The sequence below is a fragment of the Abramis brama genome, assembly GCF_963993115.1.
Source record: "Abramis brama genome assembly, chromosome: 17".
Lineage (NCBI taxonomy): Eukaryota > Metazoa > Chordata > Actinopteri > Cypriniformes > Leuciscidae > Abramis > Abramis brama.
In genome coordinates, this window is record NC_139979.1 from 25,735,368 (window position 1) to 25,758,306 (window position 22,939).

General features: G+C 37.4%; 1 protein-coding gene across 2 annotated transcripts in view; it reads right to left on the minus strand.

Annotated features, from left to right (window-relative positions):
* Window positions 1–638: 638 nt before the first annotated feature.
* ddc (dopa decarboxylase) overlaps window positions 639–22,939 on the minus strand; it is a 39,978-nt gene continuing 17,677 nt past the window's right edge. For both annotated transcript variants that reach the window (XM_084088095.1, XM_084088096.1), the window contains exons 5-14: window positions 13,656–13,790; window positions 13,164–13,307; window positions 12,213–12,279; window positions 12,020–12,114; window positions 10,685–10,752; window positions 9,355–9,431; window positions 5,237–5,256; window positions 4,038–4,136; window positions 3,027–3,128; window positions 639–1,032 (exon numbers count right to left, since the gene is read on the minus strand). In XM_084088095.1, the coding sequence (XP_083944221.1) occupies window positions 832–1,032; window positions 3,027–3,128; window positions 4,038–4,136; window positions 5,237–5,256; window positions 9,355–9,431; window positions 10,685–10,752; window positions 12,020–12,114; window positions 12,213–12,279; window positions 13,164–13,307; window positions 13,656–13,790 (1,008 nt within the window). In that variant the 3' untranslated portion in view covers window positions 639–831. The remainder of the gene's footprint in view (window positions 1,033–3,026; window positions 3,129–4,037; window positions 4,137–5,236; window positions 5,257–9,354; window positions 9,432–10,684; window positions 10,753–12,019; window positions 12,115–12,212; window positions 12,280–13,163; window positions 13,308–13,655; window positions 13,791–22,939) is intronic.

Here is a 22,939-nt window from a genome sequence, read left to right on the forward strand (position 1 = left end):
AAGGTACACTATGTAACATTTTTAGTTCACAAATTTAAATAAGTCAATACATCATCAATCCTTCTTCCAAAACGTTTTTGTCTTACCCTGATTCACTATGGTAAGCTTATTATAAGTGTTTATATTATAAGTTATATATTATATTCTAAGTGTTTATATAACTCAACAGGTGAGTAAGGTTTTTTACGGAACAGATAAATCGCCATATATTAGCTCTCTAACAGGGTTCATTGTTATCTATTGTGAAAGGTCAATTCATTATGTTTTTTGTAGTGTTGTGCTGGAATTTATTTTCAAGAAAGTACCGTGTCTATTAATGGGTGTAACGTCTTCAGCAACTCAGCTTGAGATCCTTTCCAACTAAACTGTTTTTATCTCTTAAGCCTAGAATAGTGAATGTTTTATGAGCAGTAGGATAACCATATTCATCCACACAGTCACGAGCAGAAGCACAACCAAAACAATGTTCTTCCGGAAAATGCATGCAATTTTTTTTTTTAAAGCTAAAGGGCCAAAACCTACATAGTGTACTTTGAAAATAATTTGATCATTTAATCGAACGTATAGGGTCATAAAAAACAAATATAATTTTTGGCCACAACTGTACTATTTTTTTTTTTTTTTTTTTTTTTTTTTTTAACCCAACATTGCTTTTAGCAGACAACACATATGATCCAGCTTACAAAAGACAAACACCTTAGGTAGACATCTTTGTGACAAACTTGCACACACATTTATGCACAATTCGCAGCAGAGTTAGTGTAAGACAGTGTGGATGGCAGGTGTGGCACAGATCACCCTTTTTCACTTAACATGTGATGCCCACCATAGTCAGTGGGGCAGTTCCTGAAGCAGCTCTGATGCCAGGTGGCAGATGTGGCACCAAGCCTCCTGAACATGCCGTGACTCAATAGTACGGGCACACACAGCAAAACGCAGAACGAACTTGTCTGCCAGTTGGCATGGAACCAGATGGATCTTTCGTGCACTGTTGATCCTCTTCAACAGAGTTTCATTCAATTCATTGGAGCCCTGCAAGGTTTAATACACAGCTCAGTAAGTAAATAAGACATTTTTATTTCTATAGCACCTTTCAAGAGCAAAACTACACAAAGTGCTTTACATCCATTTATAAAAGGGAAATCAAAATAAGATTAGAGATTAGACATTTAGACAAAAGCAAATTTAAAGAAGTGGGTTTTAGCTGCTTTTTAAAAGTGTCCACAGACGTTAAATCCAATGGGAGTGTATTCCACAATTTAGGAGCAACAACCTCAAAGGCAAAATCACCTTTACTCTTTAGTCTAGAGCAAGCGACATCTAATGAAACCTTTACAGAGGATCTCAGATTCCAGCTGGAATTATAAGGTTGCAGCAACTCTTTTATCTAAACGGGAGCTTGACCATGAAATGCTCTAAACACTATCACAATCATTTCAAAATGAATTCTAAACTTGAATCCAGTGTAAAGAAATTAAAATCAGTCTTACATCTCTTTAGCCGCTTTTCTACTGTTGGGCCAGTGCGAGCCAGGGCTAAAAACGTGCCGTGCGGAGCCAATAGCCTCTGACCTCAAAGTCAAGCTCTGTTTCCACTGTCGCTACCCTAAAACCCGCCCTTAACACGTCTCCATAGAACAACATCACACAATCTCACCAATTCCCCAGCATGGGGCTAGCTGACTGAAAACTTGCTAGATCACAAAATGACAGAAGTGGGCGTTTGGGTTTTTACTTAAAGATCTAAGACTCCAGCAAATGATTTACGCTAACAATGTTACAGTGACAGTACTTTAATCAATTTGTGTCAGTAGTGCACATTAATCATACTGAATTATACCGCATTTATCATTATTGCACATAAAAAGAGACACATAACAGCCTACTTATTCAGTCCTACCTGCTTCCCTTTATTTGTGATCAAAGGAATGCATAAAACAACTCGGTATGATTGTTGGTATGATTCTTTAGGGTCTTCATGTAAAGCAGTGGTTCCCAATTCCAGTCCTCGTGACCCACTGCTCTGCACATTTTGTATGTCTCTCTTATCTGACACACTCAGTTCAGTTCATGGAGTCTCTCCTAATGAGCTGATGATCTGGTTCAGGTGTGTTAAATAAGGGAGACATACAAAATGTGCAGAGCAGTGGGTCACGAGGACTGGAATTGGGAACCACTGATGTAAAGTTTGTACAGCTCTGTTCACAGCGACACGTTTCGGTGCATGTCTCCTTAAATGATAATGAGCAACTGCTCACCCCACCCCTCTCTTCTATGGAGCATGTCAACACAAGACACATAAAGTGCTGCTTTGGCTGACAGTATACAAATGTCTGAGGGTGGAACTATGCTAATACGGGACAGCCTGTCATAGTTGTGGGCGGAGCATGAGCAATATGACAATGGGGCCAAAACAGAACCCTGGGGAACACCACAGGACAGAGATGCTCTTGATGAGGCATCATTTTGAACTCTGCCTGAAAAACACCTGTCCGATAGGTATGAAGAGAACCATTTGAAGGCCAGAAATACTAACACACTGCCTGAGCCTCTCAACTAATATACAGTGATCAACAGTATCAAAAGCAACTTTAACTAAAATTTGTACTCAAAATTCTAACAAAAACTTAATTTAAATAACAGTGAAATATATAAATAATATAATATATATGTATGTATACACAATATATTATTTACCTTTGCCTAAATAAAGAGTAAATAATTTAACGCAAGTTTACATCTAAAATGCGAATGAACACATTAGTACGTTTATTCGCAAGAATCATGAAACAAGTATTATGAAATGTTTTGTGGTAGCAGAGACACTGTTTTTTAGTTTTTTTTTTTACATGTTACTCTTTGTAACAACATAATTTTGTGTCATTTGTGTTGCTATCTTTGCACATCTTCGAAAATTAAAATAATTCATACGGCAATTTTCCATAGTTAACCACCTCCCAGCGTCAATCTATTATAACCACAAGAGGAGACCTTTTGTGTTTCTGTAGAGAGAGTGTTTTCTCTGACCTTGAGTCTAAAGCAGACAAGGCCCAGCACAACGTCAGCTGAGATCTCAAAGCGTTGATCAGCTCTCACCAAAGACTCAAACTCTTTGGCCAACCCTACATGCTGAGACAAGATGAACAAAGCATTTTAGACATGAGATGCAGATAGATAGATAGATACTGTAGATAGATAGATACTGTAGATAGATAGATACTGTAGATAGATAGATAGATAGATAGATAGATAGATAGATAGATAGATAGACAGACAGACAGACAGACAGACAGACAGACAGACAGACAGATAGATAGATAGAACAGAAAACAAGATGTAAATACAGAGTAGCAGAATTTTCATATTTCTTTGGGTGAAATACTCTTTCAAGCATACCAGCAGAGGGCAGTCTGTAGATTAAAATAAACAACCAAAATATGAAAAAGTGAATGATTGTGTCCTAATCATTTGAACAAATTGTCCTAAATTTGACTGTAAAATAAAATGCTACCGAAATGTTTAAAATGATTGCATAACACTTGCATAATCATTTTTAAGGGGTTATTTCATATTTTTTCTAGGGATGAAGTATGTTTACAAGCTGCTTAATGCATGAATTAAATTTTTAAAAAGGAATTAAAACAAGCTAATTAAAACTAAATCCGTAAAATGATCCCATGATGGGTTCTGGAACCCCTAAATGGTTCTATGTATGACAGAACTTTATGGTTCTATATCAAATCTTTTCCTCTGAAAGTGTAACTTTGAGTCAACAAGAACAAAAATATATATATATTTTTTTTAAATATTTTTTTTTTTTTAAGAATACAAAGAGTTTAAAGTGCATGCACTATATTTCTTAACAAATATAGAATCTGGACCAGACTTCCTATAGTACATGTGCAGAACAGAACACATAATGTCTTTCAAAAACAAAAAGAGTGCACTGATTTGCGTCATTCCAAATCGGCTGTGGAGCCAAATAAGATGTGATTGGCAGGGCTAATTTGATTGACTGCATGGATTAAAGGCAGTTACCTTGCGGATGTAGGCTTGGAGACCTTTGAGTCCGTACATGCGGAACACAAACCACAACTTGAGAGAGCGGAACCTACGTCCCAATGGAATTTGCCAGTGCTGAAGGGAGATGAGATGAGATATGACATATGAACTGGGCACACATAAATACAAGAAGTAAACATGAATCACACTGACACAAACCAGTGCACATACACTTCTACTTATACAAAAGTTTGTACTGCTCTCTTGTCTCATCACCTATACTTAAATACACACTATAATATTTGTTTCTTCTGATATAAGAACTACTGAGACACATAGATAAATTATATAGTTAATTGGCATTTAAATTGGTTCTTAGTGGTTCTTAGATATGGTTCTCAACTGGTTCTGTTCCTGGACCATACATTGTTTAAAAAGTATATTACATTAACAGCAATACAATTAGCAAGCAAATACAAATTGAAATCATGCATTTAATTACAATTTGCTAAATATTATGGTAACACTTAACAATAAGATTTCATTAGTTAACATGAACTAATAATGAACAATACTTACATCATTTATTAATCAATGTCCATTTCAGCATTTACTAATACATTATTAAAATCAAAAGTTGTATTTGTATTAGTTATTGCACTGTGAACTAATCTGAACAAAAAATGAACTGCTGTATTTTTATTAACCAACAAAGATTAGTAAATACTGTAACAAATTAATTGCTCATTGTTATTTAATGTTTGTGAATTCATTAACTAATGTTAACAAACACCTATAACACAATATTGTAAAGTGTTACCAATATTTTTTATATGCATATAATGTTTCATTTTTGAATGCATAAACCACAGCATGATTCACTGGGCTAACACATGGAACAAACACTAAGCTATATATGTTTTTTTATTTAACCAGATTACCAGTAAAAAGGTTCTTTCACAACTTCTTTACAAGCTAATAATACAGATAATAACCTATTATAGGTTTACAGAGATCATTGGAAAGCTAAACAAACATGATCTAAATATGAGCTAAACAAACATGACCCCTAAACCTACCCACCACAGAAAACTGTGCAATTCATAATTTAATATGATTTATAAGCTGTTTTCCTCATGGGGATAATTTCTTTTGGATATTTTCATCTTTGTCCCCAAAACGTAGGGTTTACCTGAACCACACACGCACACAAACATTGCATGTAGTATACTTACTCTATAATCAGTGACAAGTCCTATAAATATGAAAAAAAAAAAAAATTCAATATTTAGTCAAATCACACCAACAGGAAAGCTCAGGTGTAAATATATACACAACACAACAATGATTCTTTACAGGTAACAAGCTAATAACATGTTCAAGAATAACACAGTTCTTTTTTCCATCTGGCCAAGCCTGTAAATAATTTAATCAGGAAGTTGTTCATGATAGAAATGGCTTTAAGGTGTGTATGCATATGTGCGCGTGTGCGGTGTGTGGTGTGTGTGTGTGTGTGTGTGTGTGTGTGTGTGGGTTGAGAGACAGGGCTGCTCTTTTGTTTTGCTGTCAGCGCAATTACAATCGTCTGCACAGCTGCACACTGCCTACAGACACATGACCAAATAAACTGTCTTTGTTTAGCCATGTTTATATGGCCAACAAGCAACAGGCAGCTCATTGGTTGACGGATTTGAGAAAACTACAGAAATAGTAGGAAATCAGATTAATGATATTGAATTAGATATCAAATTATCAAGAAAGTGGCATCTGCAAACAAATGAAGAATTTTACTTGTATCCATGGTGTAAAGGTGATTTTTAGTGAATGTTCCCTTTCTAAGTGGAACTCAACACTGTGTCTTGGATTGACGCTATGTGGAACGCCAACAGTGTGACCGGTGTCTGAAGCATGTGTATATACACAACAATTTAATTGGTCAACAACAGTCAATGACGTCACTACCGGAACGCCCACACTTATAAGAGGGCGTCTGAAGTAGACAGCATCAACTCTTTTTGTCTTTAGGAGACACTTATTTGTACGTGCAGGTGAAACAAACGCTTCGGATGGAGAGTGTTCGACTCCTCGAGGAAGCTGGATGTGCTTATTATGATGCATTCGCAAGACTGAATGAAAGAGACTGGTAAGAAGCTTTGTTCTTCCTTGATTCTCACCCAAGCGGCAAGGTGGGTTCAATCGCGAAGATTGTAGTTGGAGCGTGGGAGGAGTCTGAGAGGAAGTCTTTCACCTTTAAGGACTCCTCCTGCTAGCTCTACTTTCATGCCAGTTTCTAATCTCAAAAAAAGAGAAGAAAAGAGACTGATTAATGTGGAATGTTTAATTCTGAGGGATTAGATGCAGAAAGAGTTGAGGAGGACGTTATTAATAAATCCGCCTCTGCTGTCCCCAAGCTGATAGCAGATGTTGCTGGTACCATCCAAGTTGAGGCAGATGTGTTTGATGAGGGCCAGTATATTGCTTATAGTGAGCTCTCCCATCCTGCCAGCTCTGCCTACAGGGTGTTGCTGAAGGTGATGGCTTATGCTATACGACTAGGCTATATCTGGTTTGAGTATGCGAGAGACAGGAAGTTGCTTGTAGCACTTTTGATGAGCGATTCCTGTCAGGCCTTAACCTCCCCGCTCCAACCCTGCCTTGTGTTGAGGACACACGTCCTGATTTTGTTAGATGAGTTGCTAGGGTCAACATATTTAGTTGATCCTGGAACAAAATTCCTGTCCAGAAAGAACCCTGCCCTATTGTCTGAGTTTTAAAGTAGAATCCTCCACTCCCTGCTGGAACCTCAACGGTCCTGTAGAACATAACAAGTAGAGGGTAAACTGCCTTTTAGCAGCTCTTCTTGTTATCAGGCACCTAATGTCAGGTGCTGGGAGTCTTGGGACTTTGGACAGGTTTGAGTATAGAGTAGAACCCTCCCCTACTGTGGGGTTTTAAAGTAGGGTCCTCCACTCCCTGTTGGAGCCTCAACCAGTCCTGTAGAACCTAACAAACAGAGGTTAAATTGCTTTTTAGCAGCTCTTCTTGTTACCCTGGACAGGTCTGGACAGTCCTTCTGGGTTGAGTGTAGAGTAAAACCCTCCCCTACTGTCTGGGTTTTAAAGTAGGGTCCTCCATTCTGTGTTGGAGCCTAAACTGATCTCTTAGAACCTGGCAAGTAGAGGTTAATTTGCCTTCTGGCAGCTCTTCTCGTCTCCCTGGGCCCGTATTCCTGAATGGCTGTGTCAAGCTAAAGAAGCTGTAATAACTAAATCTTAGAGCTCTGCTCCTGGGCCGCAGATGGCCCAGGCTGGGCCCACAAGGAAGGGAGGAAGGTTGAAAAAGGCTGTGACTGCCTTGTCACGGGGGAATATGAGCATGGGTAATGGTCGAGGGGAATATTAACACTTCATGGTCTATGAGTCTTAGGATGCGCCCTGTATGATTGACGCTTCTGACTCCAGCTAAACAAGTGTATGTAGAGTCAATAATGCTATGCCCATTGTGGTCACATGCACAGCTAAATGAGGCAGGCATTCCCTCATCATGGCGGAGTGAGTATTTGTCCCCTATAGCGTCGATCCAAAATGCAGTGTTGAGTTCCACTTTGAAAGGGAATGCCTCAAATTACAAATGTAACCATGGTTCCCTGAGAAAGGGAACGAGACACTGCATCTCATTGCCAAGCGTAATTGCTCCAAGATGCAGTGTCTCGTTTCCCTTCTCATCGAGCCATGGTTACATTCGTAACCTGAGACGTTCACATAGGTGTTCTAATTGAGCAACCACAGGTGTAGTTCATCACACTATGAACGTTTCATTAACATTTGATAACTAGAAGCACTGATACCAACTACTTTCAAAGGAAAGTAGGTAAAGCCTGCTTGAAAAGTTGCTAATTATCACTAGACACAATGTGCTAATTAGCAATAGCAAGCATCTGTTTGCTTCTTTATTCTCTGTGTTCACATACTGTTTGTAATATAGCTGAATTCATAATAGAGCTGTTTTTATTTATATATATTTCTGTTTCTGTCGTCAAACAACAGAACAAGTATGAAATAGTCACTGAATGGAACTTTTTAATGGAATTCTGCAGTATTTAACTTAAGTAGTGCTGGGGGAAAGTACATTGTTATGCATTACAATATTATGTTACTCCCTAAAAGTAACTATTAACGTTTTTTTTTAATATATATATATATATATATATATATATATATATATTTTTTTTTTTTTTTTTTTTTTTTTTGGAAAGTAATGTTACATTACTTTTGTGTTACTTTTTCTCATCTGTGCTTGCTTGTTTGTTTTTAAATAGCAATCAAAATAAAACAAAAAGTTATTTTTCAAAGGCCCTTTCAAACCAAAGGTTAAATGAAAAGACTGAAGGAAACTGAAGGAAATGCAAATTCACTCCTGTACAGTAGAGGGCACAGCTCAAACAAACCTTTCAGCTGTGCTGTCATTCTGGATTGGAGAATAATTGGATGCAGGAGAAGAAAGTTCAACATTCCTACTTTAGCAATAATTAAAAACAAAAACAAAAAATGAAACCAAAATGTACTGTTTATCTATTTATATTAAGTAATTTTTGCTTATTCGTATGGTTGATAAATTTAATAAATGGGAAAACTAAGTAACTTATTACTTATTTGAAAAAGTAACAGATATTTTGTTGTAAATTTAAAAATAATGCATTACTAGTTACTTGAATATATAAAGAATATTTTTTATCTTAATTTTGAATTTGTTAATGGTTTTTGATTTGAAAAATGTGCCAGTGCTATTTGTTTACAAAATAAATGATGTAATATTAATATTATTATAATTAATTATAATATTTGGATGTCTAATGCATTTTTAAGTGTATCTTAAGCATCCAAAAAAAAATTTGCTTAAAAATTAAGTCAGTATATTTGATATACATAACATACAGTATGGGAAATACTATATTTTGCCAAACACACATGTATAACACATGCAAAAACACACTAAATCTACTTGAGGTCAGTGTAGGAGGTTAGAAAGCTGTTGTTTACCAGCACACAGAGAGGCTTAAAGAATACAGCAGAGCACTAAGGGGAATAATCTGATCGAGCCTTCAGTGTGACGTAAAGTGGATGTCAGCACAAAACGTCATGTCTCACTAATGAGGATCACAGTCATCCTCTTTACACCTCATGCTAATGCACTTCAATCTTTTATTAGTGTTATTATGCTTATTATTTACAATAACGACTGATAGTTTCCAGTGCTAAACTAACCACCAATCGAAATTTGTAAGATTGTGTCAGCAACTGAAATGTAATGGTATATGGTGCAACGTGATGTAGTGATACCACTGATTAATTACCTGACTCTTGGTGTTCATGCTTTAGATAAAGCGGCTCCATTTTAAATGCTCCAATAAGGTCTGATCTTTTCTTCACCCTGCACAGAGACATTCACATTCATCACTCACAGAGTGGAAGAGACAACAGTCAGTTACTGTACATCACTGTACAGTGTACAGTGTACAGTATCATTATTATGTAATGTTCAATAATGGCTAATTAATATCTTATTTGGTATTATATTATGGATCCTGATGTGACAAAGAGTAAGCTTACTGGATGTATGCAAATGCTTTATCTGCATTTTTTTAAAACAAAGTTAGAAGATACATACAATAGATACAGGCACTGAAAAACAAGCTATATTATTCACAGTGTGTCTAGTATGTGGGAGTCTGTTTTAAGTGTTGTTGTTTTTTCAATATTAAGAATAAGTGTTTTGCCATGCAATTTTGTTCTAGTGTGGCTTAAAAGTATCTATAACAGTTTGGCTCACAGACCAAATGAAGCTCCAGGGAGCCCAGAATGACTCAATCTTTCACTGAACAAACAAAGAGGAAGTGAGGTATAAAGAGATGATATAACCTCATAGTTGAATCATGACCGTGCCGATCAAGTTCTGTTAAAGAGCCTACTGGTATAAGAGGGGATCATGCATTGAAATACAATCATATTTTTCTCAACAAAGTAACTTCTTTATATATGTTGTATATCTACATGAATGTGAGAATCTTTCTTTCTATGTATTTGCAGTACAGTACATACTACACTAATGGTCATTGGCTAAGAAAAGTCCAGTTAGCTTTTAGAAAAGGTCTTGCAACATTTGTTTTAAGGTTCAAGGTTTAAGGTTCCCTTTATTGCTATTCAGCACTTTTACAGACAAGTGAGAAGGACAAACTGTTTGACAAAGAGGCAGGGATTCAAGATTTGTTTCCAAGGTGAAGAATTTCTTTGGGGCCACTGTATGTACTACCATTTCTGAATTTTTGAATTGAACCATTTCAAATTTTGAAAATGTTGAAAAGAACAGCTTTTATTTAAAATATTAATCTCTTCTACCACTATAAATGTCTTTACTGTCACTTTTGATCACATGAATGCATCCTTGCTGAATAAAAGTATTAATTTCATTCAAATAAATAAACAAAATCTTACTGCCCCCAATCCTTTGAATGGTAGTGTATATCAAGGTAAATTTGTGTCTTTACTTTGTGTCTGTTTGCCTGGTGCTGATATAAAGGGCAGCTGGAACTGTTTCCTCTGTTGACTGACAAAGCTGACACATAGTGTGTTGGGATACAGTAGATTGGGTCAGAAGATTAATTAAATAAGCTTTTTGACTCTTACCACAATGTTGAGCAATCAAAGTTGACCAGGAGCCATTTATGAGGATTGAAATTGAAAGAGTCTGCAAACTAAAAGAGAAACTAAATTAGATTTTTTTTAACACTTATTCTTCTTGAGACAAGGGGGAATTTATTAAACAAGCAAACATAATCGAGAAACCAGGCAACACAAGAAACACAGAGAACCAAAAAGCAGGGACATGCACCATCTACAACTACTGCAAACATCAACTGACAAGGAAAAAGGGAAACACAAGGGCTATGGCCGATAAAGCCCTATTTGACGGAACATCCATTTGTATTGGTGTCCGAAAATATAGTGGACGTTATCGAGCGCACTCGTTCAATCCCACAATGCACCACAATAACGAGCGTTCAACTGATGTACGGCTAGAGATCACCCATAATGCACTGTGAGGGTCGTGCCAAAAGAATTCCCACATCTGTGGGCACCCAAACATAGGTGAATACCTTTGAATAATTTAATCCAAAATAATTCCTTGATGCTCAGTTTTGGAGCCTATTTTATCCCAATACTCAGGAATCTGTGTTAAAATAAAGACTGTAATTTTGAAATATGAAAATAAAATTAAAGATGAGTCATCTGTCCTGTTGACCTGGTCTGATATGAACTATTGACTCTGATGCAATGCGTCAAACTCACAATCAACTGCAGCATCTACCCAATGAGCATTCGAACAGAGCCACTATCTCAAAGTCTAATATTTCTTTTCACTCTCCCCTTTCCAATATCCTTTCTATCTGTTGCAATAAAGAATGCAGACACTGTCATAACGGTCTGATTGTTGCCATGCTGAGTCCTGCCTGTCTTTCACTCCCTGGCAACCGACTTGCAAACAGGAAACAGCAGCCTGCTGTCATTCCGGTCAATAATAAAAACCATCGTCTGAGCAGGGGAGCACTGTCTTCACTATTGTTTGAACTTGTGATGCTAATAAACAGTGATATTTCTTTAGCGGGGGAAAAAGGAACTTATCTAAAGGTCTTTCTTTGCCTCAGGAAATTACTTTACCCTTATCATTGCGACACCCAGCTGGGTGCCACGTCAACTCAAAGGACGATCAGGGATCTCTAATTTCCCACCCATTCCACAAGACATCGCTCATGCTAGCTCGCATCATTTGTGACATTTAAATATTCTCAGTCGCACACACACGACTCCTTCCTTCCACACGCCGTTCCCAAAGTAACAGGATCAATAGTTGAGCCCAGCACAGATTGCTCTTCTGTTATCACTCTCACCTTTCAAGGCTTTAAGAGCAGCCTGTGTGAAGTGTGCTTAAGAACACAATGTGTGATTTGAATGTTATCTCACCTCTACGCCATTCAGGAGGGGTCTGAACTCCGGACAGATAAATGCACTCCCAGCATATGCGGCATCAATGTGCATCCAGATTTTCTCTGCATTACCTGACATAGAAATATTGACAATGTTTCTATCAAAATATTGATTTTATTGCAACCACAAATAAGCTACAACAGAAAATAACAATGGTATTTGGTCTTACAAATAGGGCCAAGCTCAGTGATGCAGTCGAAAGCACAGGATGGAGTTGTTCCCAATGTCGCACAAAACTAAGAGAAACATCCAGAAAATCAAATGGATGGATTATTATGTATTGATTATTATGTATTGAAGTCAACAACCTACAATGTTCAATGAAAAATTCATTTGATCCCTGCTTGATCACAAAAGATTTGTTCCTGCTTATTTTGTCAGTCTTCTAACACAGATCTGCTGGCTGAGCCTGGGGCTAATTTGACTAATGTGATTCAGAAAACAGGCTCTCCAAACAGCATTAGCCATCATGCAGACGGTGGGGGACAGGTTCAGAGAAAGAGCAGAGACAAATGTCCAATTTGTTCTCATTTCATGCTCTCTAACAGTCTGAGTGGCTGCTATCTTTCTACCACGATGTTTGACTGATTCTATAATTTTGTACTGTTAATTTTATACAGTATAGTGGATGGAAGTTATAAAAACGTCAAAGTGTCTAAATAATTTTTACAGTTTTACTTCAATGTATGAAGAATTGTTGGGTATAATGTCACAGTTTACTTTATTTTGCATAGATTAACTATAGTGTCCTGCACCCACTATTAAAAAAAAATACCAAAAATTATATCTGGTGTCTGAATTTTTTTTGGTTTGACTGTATATGATGAGCATGATTTCACCAAGTACAACATGTTCCTTGATCCATGTCTTTGTTGATCCTGGAACAACATTCCAATCAACCAATCATATTTGAGGGTAAAGGATACAATTGATCTCAAGTTAAGGCTTACAACCAGGGTTAGGTGCTTCAACATCAGCATTATTCACCTATTATTACTATTATTTTAGGGATAGGTTATAATAATTATGTTATACAAGTAATAATACTATTTTGCTTTATTTATTGTTTTTCACTAGTGATGTGTTGTTTAAATGAAGCATGTGGTGATAAGATACATACAAAAAATGGAATGAGTCCTGTGGCTCTGTCCTCCTCTATGACTCTCTGCAGTGCATCTCCATGCACAGAAAACTTATTGTCAGAGAGAATTTTCTTCATCCTCACCCCACCTATCAACCCTGCCCTCTCCACCGATGAGTGCGCCTGAAATATCAACAAAACACTGCAATGTTATTTCTGAATTAATGATTGTTTTAAAAACATGACCATTACTGTCATGGCCAAATATTCATAGTTTCCAATTAGACCTTTACAGACACATATATACTGTAAGCACATTCATAAACAAATGGCACTTCACTGTTATCCTGATACCCTTTTGCATTGTTTGACATTTCCATTCAATGAGAATTCTTGCTAATCATCCCTACTCACCCCTACTAACAGATTCTCGCCCTTACTTACAGAAGAACACGACGCCATGGTCATAGTGCCTGTTGAATGATGTGTATTATCTTGCAGACCATTAGTTTAAATACTGCAGTGTCTCACCTGATCAGATGAGTAGGCGACTAGTTTGGATGTAATATCTGCCTCAGATTGGTCAGGATGGTCAGCCTGGATCAGTTTGACGATTTTGGAACGAGCAGCAAGAAGAGCCATGAGAGTGGCTTCACTGGCAGTGCCCTGTATGAACAAACAGCATATTTATTTATTCATTTGAACATGTCTACACAAGTACAGCAAATGTTGCTATCTATATTGAGCCGTTTTCATAATTGATAGGCATGTCCAATATTCTTTGAGACATAATTTCTCTCATCTTGAATATTTCATTGAGCAAAACAACCTCAATCAATATGCCCTTGGTGATGCAGCGGTGATGAATTTTCATCAGCTCTCAAGCTCTGTTTTGTATGTTCTCAATGAGTGAATGAGAAGACTTCCACTCGAAACCCCTCAATACAGATCACCTCAGCTCATTGTGAGTCATGAGCTGTCTTTGATTTCCCTTTGTTAGCCTGACAGCTCACACCCACATCCTGATCACTAAAGATTCAGTTTACTTGAAAACGATTGCCACATTTGTTTGGCAACACAAGTATGAAACCAATTTCAAATTTGGAGTGAAAATGTCAGTGACTGTAGTTCTGTCTAGACAACTCTCAGAGTGATTGGCATGGTAATGGGTATGACGATGTTGTATGTTTGGTCTTGGCGGAATAGATCTGCTACGCTGCTGCTGCTATTATTGCTGCTGCTGCGGCAGAGCAAGTACGGGACTTACTACTGCCAATACATATAAACGACACGCTGCTGTGAGTAAGTAAGACAATATTGCTGCTACTGTACAATATTGCGTACATGAATTACCCCCCAACAGAGCAGGTGACATGATATTTGACAATTCAATACAAGCCAAGTTTACTGTATGTCAGAAAATACCCCACCCCCAGCAGATCAACCGGCAAAACATATGTACTGATCCTTCTCCGAAGATCCATAGCAACGTGTTTATGCTATCTATGTGTGCCTGGCCCTTTAGTTTTGAGTATGAGAAATGGGGCGTATGCTTGGTCTAGGCGGACTAGACACAGGCGGCCTTTGCAGTATTCCCCTAAGCAGATCTAGCCGTTAGACATGCATGCTGCCTTGAGTTGCATATGAGGTGCGTGAAGCATCTCGCACTGTAGCCCTATGTGAACTAGTGTACCCCATTTTTTTTTTCTTCTTCAAGGGGTGTCCCTAATGACTTACCAATGTGGTGTTCTACGTATGTGCCTACATACCGGTGTATGCGTGCCACTAAACTAAGTAGTCTGGGCCGTAAGGCTTGGCTCTGGTGGCCTATTAGACTATGTGTGCCTGGGACTGCTTTGCCGAATGGCTTAACTCTATTGGCCTGTGACTATGTGCGCCTGGGCTACCACGCCGAATGGCTTAACTCTAGTGGCCTATGATGTGTGCTTGAGCCGAAGCTACAACATATCCAAATAGAATGCGCATTATGTGTGGCTTTAACAAATGGTAACACGTTGCAGGCTTATAGTTATGAGAAAAAAAACAACAACCTCACAACCACCTGAGCAAATAGTATGATGATTTAGCATTGTTTGATAATAAATTAATAAAGTAATAGCCCCAGTTAAATGGCTATATGTTTTCTCATGAACATTTTCTCATGACCACAATGCATAGTCGCAGTAACCTTGCGTAAAAGGCTTGCTGCTGCTGTATCTTAACACATATCTCTGCTGCTTTATGCTAGTATTTTACTCCTGCGTCAAATACAAGATTGTTTGTTGTTACATAGATTAAGCAATATTAATATTTAAATGTGAATGCCTTTCCTGGTACTGGAACCCAGTGTTCCCAAAATTTAGTGATGGTGCTTAATGCAGATGCTGTATAGCAGTGTCCACCAAGAGAATATAAATGTACCACGAACATTAGATTTACGAGTCATTATTTTACGAAATTAGGGAAAGAACTCAAATATTTGAGCTGATATTCTATTAGGCCTATATCTATTGTCTGAGTTACATTACTAAAGCGTTACTACTTGGCATTTCATCTGTCTCATGCAATGGTTATGTCAACAACACAATTTGAGAGTCAATCCCACGTCACTCCTGAACTTCGTATCAACATATCCCAGCTAACACAGTAGGCTACGTTGTGACGACGTCGTCAGTTAATTTGGTCAGCGTGACATTGTAGTAAAGTTAAATTTTTTATAATCTTGGCTAACGCTCCAGAAACGTCGTGGGCACGTCCTTGTGATAAACATCTTTTGAGGACGTGCCCACGACATTTCTGGAACGTTAGCCAAGATTATAAAAAAATGGAACTTTACCACGACGTCCTCACAACCTTGTTGTTATAAATATAAACATTATATAGGCCTATACAACGTTTATATATATATATATATATATATATATATATATATATATATATATATATATATATATATATATATATATATACATATTCATACGATTTTTATTCATTTAGCCTAATGTGTTAATTCTAGATGTTTATTTTTATGTAAAAAAAAAAAAAACATTTATAAAAAAAAATTCTGAGTAGCTTTCAAACCCTGGAGCGCGCAGAGTTGCCATGGAAACGGCGTAGCAAACACAACTGACAAGCAGCAAACTCCCTCTTCTCCCTGTTGTTTTCACTGCTTTCAGGTGAGTTTAGTCTCTAAAATCACACAAATAATACACGCAAATGTTCCTGACACTTTTCTTACGTGTTATTGACACACATCTGTTGAATATTTACTTAATAGAAAAAGTTTAGTCTTCGAAAAAGTCCGTTAGCATCTCACCCCTTTCAGAAGAGGCAACGTTAACTGTTAGGCTAACCTAAACTCTTGTTTATAAAAGTTTGGGCTTTTATTTAATCACGTCTTTATGTATAGATTTTTTGTTAAATTTGTAAAGGTTTTGCTGTCAGTTGAATGGGTGATTGGAAGTTGGCTAATTTATTTAACAAACTGATATTTAACATAAATGTATGTGCTGTTAATCGATGACGTCACACGGAGCGCAAAAAATGTCTGAAACTAACGTTAGTTCAAATGTGTTTTGATCTTTCACGGTATATATATTGATGAATGTTCTGTTATTTTAGCTGCGACAAAATAACCCCTTAACAACAGAGGGAAAGCTCCACGATTTCAACATTTCTGAAGAAAGCTGCTGCTAGAGAGGAAACACAGGTGAAGTGAGGAAGCTCATTAAATAACTTAATATCCATTTTTCCCCACAATAATATTTTTTACCTATATCACCATACATCTGTTTTTTCCTTCTTTTTATTATCTCAAATTTAAAAATGTTATTCATTTAATTTATCTTAAGAAGGCTTTGACATTCAAATGTAAGTGACGCTATAGTATATATGAGCAATATTATATGTAAACCTAAAACATAAATTCTGTTATCCTAAGAAATAATTTTCTGTATATTCTTCTTTCTCTTTTCTGCTTTTCACCTTCTTCTGTAGCTTCTTTACTTTTAATAAACATGGCATTTTCTGCAAATAAAATTAATAACTGCTGAATCTTTTTTTTTTGCGCCAAATTATAGAGAAGAGTGTCAATAAGAGTTATGATAAGTATAGAAATAGTAGAATTTAGAAGATTTACAGCAGAGAATGAAATGTTTGAGTTTATCAGTTCTATGCGGATTTCAAGGTTATGGATCAAGCACATCTTCATTCCCAGGACTAAAGGTGAGAAGTGGATGTGGTATTTTGGTCGTTAGGACGTACCTGCCACGCTCCAGCAACGTACAGTTATAACGTCGCCACAACGAATACAGGAATCACAAAGTTATGTTGCTGGAACATTATTTGGCACGTCACACCGACTAATATGGTCCTTTGATGTTACGTCCTCGCAACATGCCAGTTTGGTCATTGAGACGTACACGTTACGTTCTTGCGAGAAACTGCAATGAGTCTCCTATTTACACTCTTGCACTTCTCCTATTTACACTCAGTCCTGACATTATCCAGCGCGCACACACACACATACCCAGTGGAGCGTTTGCCAAAATGATACAGCATCGCTGTGGTGCTCTGCTTTCGTTTGAGAAATACATGAAAACTGCCTTGCACGCTCTAGGAAAGTTGAAATGACAATTATCATTCTACGTGTGAGCAGTTAGTCTAAACGAAAGGTATCCGACATTAGCATACATCACTGTCCGTCCTGTAGTTATTGAAGGATTCAAATTTAAGAATATGTTTTCAGATATGCTTCCTTACATAACATCACGGTGAAGAATACTGATTTTAGCATTTGAGGTTTTAATTTAGATTGAGTTTACAGCAAGATATTCCTGCCCGACCTGTTTTTCCTTTGTAAGTTAAATGAGTCAGATCACGGAGACGCTAACCTATTGTCTTTAATGGCTCTTGGAGCAAGAACCACAGTCCAGACGTTGAATCGTTTGGCTGATTGGATTAGCACACGAATGATTCACTGAGAATCTCACCTTTTGTTCTGCAAATGGCTTTCGGACCCAAATGGCCCTTGGAGCCTTATGCTGATTGAATTAGGATTGACTAGACCCTCAGTCTAGGGTGTTACCTTAACCTGTATACTCATTTACATGCTTTGTTTGAATTTGTCTCCACCCCCAAAAGTCCCTCCTCCTAAAATGCCTATAAGATACCATGTAAAGTTATGTTAGATTAGATCATGTTGGAAGTTTCTACAGCCGCGTACAGCAGAGTTCTCAATAAAGAATAACTTCTGTTGAACGCGATCCCAACTGTCTCACTGGTCTCTGCTTCGATCAAAGAAAAACTTTACAACATTATGAAAAAGTATATGCCCAAATATAATTCTGCCGAAAATGCAGCTGCTCGCATACTTCGTATGTAAATAAGGTGAATGCATTGTTTGTATTTTAAAAATGGTAATGTTTACATTTCATGATTGACTCATTAGCCGACACATGACTCAAATTAGCAAACACATACAGTGTCTACTTGACCGCAATGTCTGCTACTGCTGTTGATATTCGTTAACATTGCAATTTGATTGTTGCTGTTGTTGCTGCTGTAAAAATAATAGGAAATGCTGTGGCTCTGTTATATATGTTATACAAATAAAAGCCTTTCATTTTAAAGGCACACTATGCAAGATTTGTACCTTAAAATAACAGCTTCGAAATCATTTAGATGGTAAACAAACTCGTAGTAGGGAGAATCATCCTGTTGGGGGGGACGCCGCTGGCAAAACCAGCAATGCAAGTTTGAGAGGTGGCACCCCGCCAAATCTCGTGAATCATGACTTGCTTTACGGCACGATGTCACATACATCAAGAGTTCAGAAAAGCTTTTCTCTGTATCCTTACATTGCCTGAATGTAAAATGCACATTCTCTAGCTGCTAATGCTAGTGATTCACTCTAGCATTAATTCAGGACTACTGACATGACACATGATTTAGACCTTGCGAATGGTTAGTTCATAAGGAATTGATTAAGCAGACTAGGCAAAACAGTGATAGCGTAAAAACCATAGACTGTAAAAAAATATGGACGTAGTGTCTGTGACGTCACCCGTAGGTTTCTGAAGAGCGTTTTTGAAGCCTAAAGTGGGCGGAGCCGGCCGTTGGCATCTTTGCAGCGCGTCACTCCCGGGTAACTGAAAATGGGCAAAGAGACGGGATGTGGGTGGAGCTGAGGTGCCTGGTTGCTGAAACCACGATGGTTGCTGAAACTAGGGCTGTAGTACTCGAGTCCGGACCAAGCGGCAACATTCTGATCTGAAAAATGAAGCCTACCCGGAAGTGCGAAAAACTGCAATACATCGAAAATCCGCTAGGGGCAGGTCCCAAAAGGGAGCAAATGTCCATAGCCCCCATGTTAAAATGTCCGTTTTCACAGCATAAATTCATGTTTTTACAGGTTGGTCCCATGGACTTTTATTGTATTTTTCGATAGCTTCCGAGTGCCTGACAACTGTGAGGGGGGTGAATTTTTTTCTAACTCGTTAGTTTAGATCGTATTTAGATATAAAATGTATGACAATAAGGGCGTGGTTAACTTTGATTGACAGCTTGATTGACAGCTGACAAGGCAGCGCCACGGAGAATGACAACATAAGAAGCGCCATTTTTTAGTACAGTTGACATATAATACTACTGTTTCTGTATCATGAAATGTAGTTTTAAGAGTTTTTCAGGCGAGAATGTAGTTGTTTAAAGCTCAAATCTGTGGTTTATTTAAAGATTTATGAAAATTTTATCCAGTTGATCCAGCGATGACCGGGCGCTCGGCGCTCATGTACCCCGCCTGGAGCAACCTTTCCTCGGCTAGACGTTCTGAGGTTTGCCGCCAATGCCGCGGACTCTGGCATCTCTGTAGTGGTTAAACATGAGATATAATTCATCTTGTGTATATCTAATGGGCGATTTTTGGTCTCGTGAATCTATCATTTTTTTCCCTGGGCAATCGTTTTGGCTGAGGGGAAGTTTCATAACTTTATAAGCTATTTAACTTTACCGTTGTATGGTTAGACTAGAGCGCTGACTTTGTATGTTTGACTGAATTGTTTGCTTTATTTGTATAGCTTCTTATACCTTTTACTTATACTTTTATAATAAATTTTAATACAACGAAGATGATCTGTAATGTTGTTTACTGCAAAATCTGTTGTTTAGTACAAATGCACATATTGCCTGGACCATAAAATGTTTAATATTTTTATATTATATTTAAAATGAAAAGAGGCAGGTTTGTGTTTTATATTTTATTTTTTCATAAATAGGCAAACGTTATGTGCAGTTGAATATAATCAATATGCGTTGCCTGAACCACATTTGTGTGGCTATAATGTTTAAGATTTCTTTAAATGAAAACGAAAAGAGTTAGTATGGTGTTTTATAACATATTTCGTTGCCTAAAATATACACAGAGATAACCGGAGTAGCAGAGCAAGCTGATTGACGCGCGCTGCGTCAGAAGGTGGGCGGGGTTAGGATTTTCCAAGATGGCGCCGCCCATACCCCCCATAAACGGCTTCAAACCCGTTCTTCAGAAAGTCTATGGGTGACGTCACAGACGCTTTGTCCATATTTTTTACAGTCTATGGTCCGGACTCGAGACCGCTTTTCTATGGTCTCGGACTTGTCTCGGACTCGCTGGTATTCGGACTCGGACTTGTCTCGGTCTCGGCCACTGGTCTTGCCAAATATGGCTTTTGGTCTCGACCGAGTCCAGGTTTCTTTATTATGTTCCCAGTAATCACACATACGTCGCCGCGATATTAAAACAATATAGTATTGGAGGGAAAGTGAAACGCTGGCCACCTAATAAGTATTTCGGCTCTTTTTCGTGAGCCGGCTCGTTTCACTCAGCTCACTGAAAGAGCCGGCTCTTTTGACTCACAAAAGGCTCTTTAAAAAATAAATGTTTAAATAAACTCGCTGAAAGTCCACCGCTAGTGCAACGTGAATATTCACATTTTTAATTGTCCGTAACACCCGCCCGAATTTAATTAAAATATTATTTTTCGTCACGTCAGCCGCCCGATCCGCGGTTTATCCGCATCTCTTGTGTGTGTGTGTCTGTGAGTTGTCTCGGTCTTCCCTCATGCAGTTTAATTGGTTGACATCGCGTGTATGATTGACAGGAACAGAATGTAAGGCTGATCAGACAGTCGAAACGAATGTGTTAGGCCTAGGCTATATAATTATTATTTTTTTGTTGTTCTTTGAATTAGTCAATTATTTTAAATAAAATTAAAATTATTCATTATTTCATTATTACATAATGATTTAATTTCTATAGGCTAGCCTATATTTTTTAGCAGACTTTTTTTTTCCTGTCCTGGACTCGGTCTTGACTCGGACTCAAACCTTTTTGGACTCGGTCTTGACTCGGACTCGAACCTCTTTGGACTCGGTCTTGACTTGGACTCGACTAGTCCTGGTCTTGGACTCGACAAAGGTGGTCTTGACTACAGCCCTAGCTGAAACCCTAGCTCGACGTGATCGAGTTAGCTCAGGCTTAGGAGCTGATGCTATATGCTACTGCAGGTTTTTACCTGGCTCAAAATGAGGTGGAGGTGGTAAAATCCTAATAATTTATTTTAATAATAAGGTAATTAAATTTGTATTTTGCGTAGATCATCATATAGCCTAATGTGTTTACCATATTATTTTTGTGGGTCGAGCCTGGTACCTCTAGGGGGGTCCGGGGGCATGCCCCCCCGTAAGAAAATTTTGTACATTTTAAAGATAAATTCATTAATCTGGTGCACTTTGAGTCACCCAAATCCGCTGTTACAAATAAATAATCCACCCGCAAACCGCCCATATTCTTTGATTTAGATATCTGCATCTGATCATCACATCACATTACAGTTATTCAAATTCTCAGTGTTAAGCATGATAATATGGTAACATATCACACTGAAGTAGGCTGATTAAAAATTAACATTTATTTAAAATAAAAGTTCTTTTGGCAAAATTACATTTCCTTAATAGCCGAAACAGAGGCTTTACTCCCTTCAAACTTAAATTGTCAATGTTTCATTACATCACTGTTTGAAAACACTCAGAATAATTTTTTGTACCTTTATAAAGGGCATTTTCCCCCCTAATTTTATTAAATGTTTGCTCCATCTTTCATTTCAAATTCTTAAATTTGATCAATATACAATTAAAATAATAAGACACTAGGCTGTTACCAATCAAATTAAATCATTTACATTGAAAAATTATAACTGTGCTAGTGCAAAATGCCCGTGCAAAATCAGTTTTTGTGTGTGTTTTTAGTAATTGTTGGTTTGGTGTATTTGAGTGCTCATTGTTACAATTACACAGCAAAAGTTCAGTGACATTTTTATTTGTGCATGGTAGAAAGGGATATAATATTCAGAAGTAAACAGCATAGCTGACTTACAGATTCAGTTAACATCCACAAATGAATAAGCGCGTCGATTCAGGGAGCAGTGGAAAGTGCCCGTGCAAAATCAGTTTTTGTGAGCTGATCGCCGTCAAAAAAGTTCAGGAGATATTTCTTAGCGATGGCTGATTTCAACAGTTTCAATATGATAAAAAATAACTTTTATATTGATTCAATGGATTAATTGCATTTTGAAAAAAAAAGTGTCATGAAAAAATGCATTTTTTGGGGAAAATAATCCGTTTTTATAATAGATATTTGAAAATCAAAATCTGGATTTGAATTTATGATATTATAACCTAAAGATGCTATGTGAAAGTTTGAAACAGAAAATAGTCGTTTTCATCTTGCCACTTTCTTGGTAAAGAAAACACATTTTTACTCAAATTAATCAAAATGG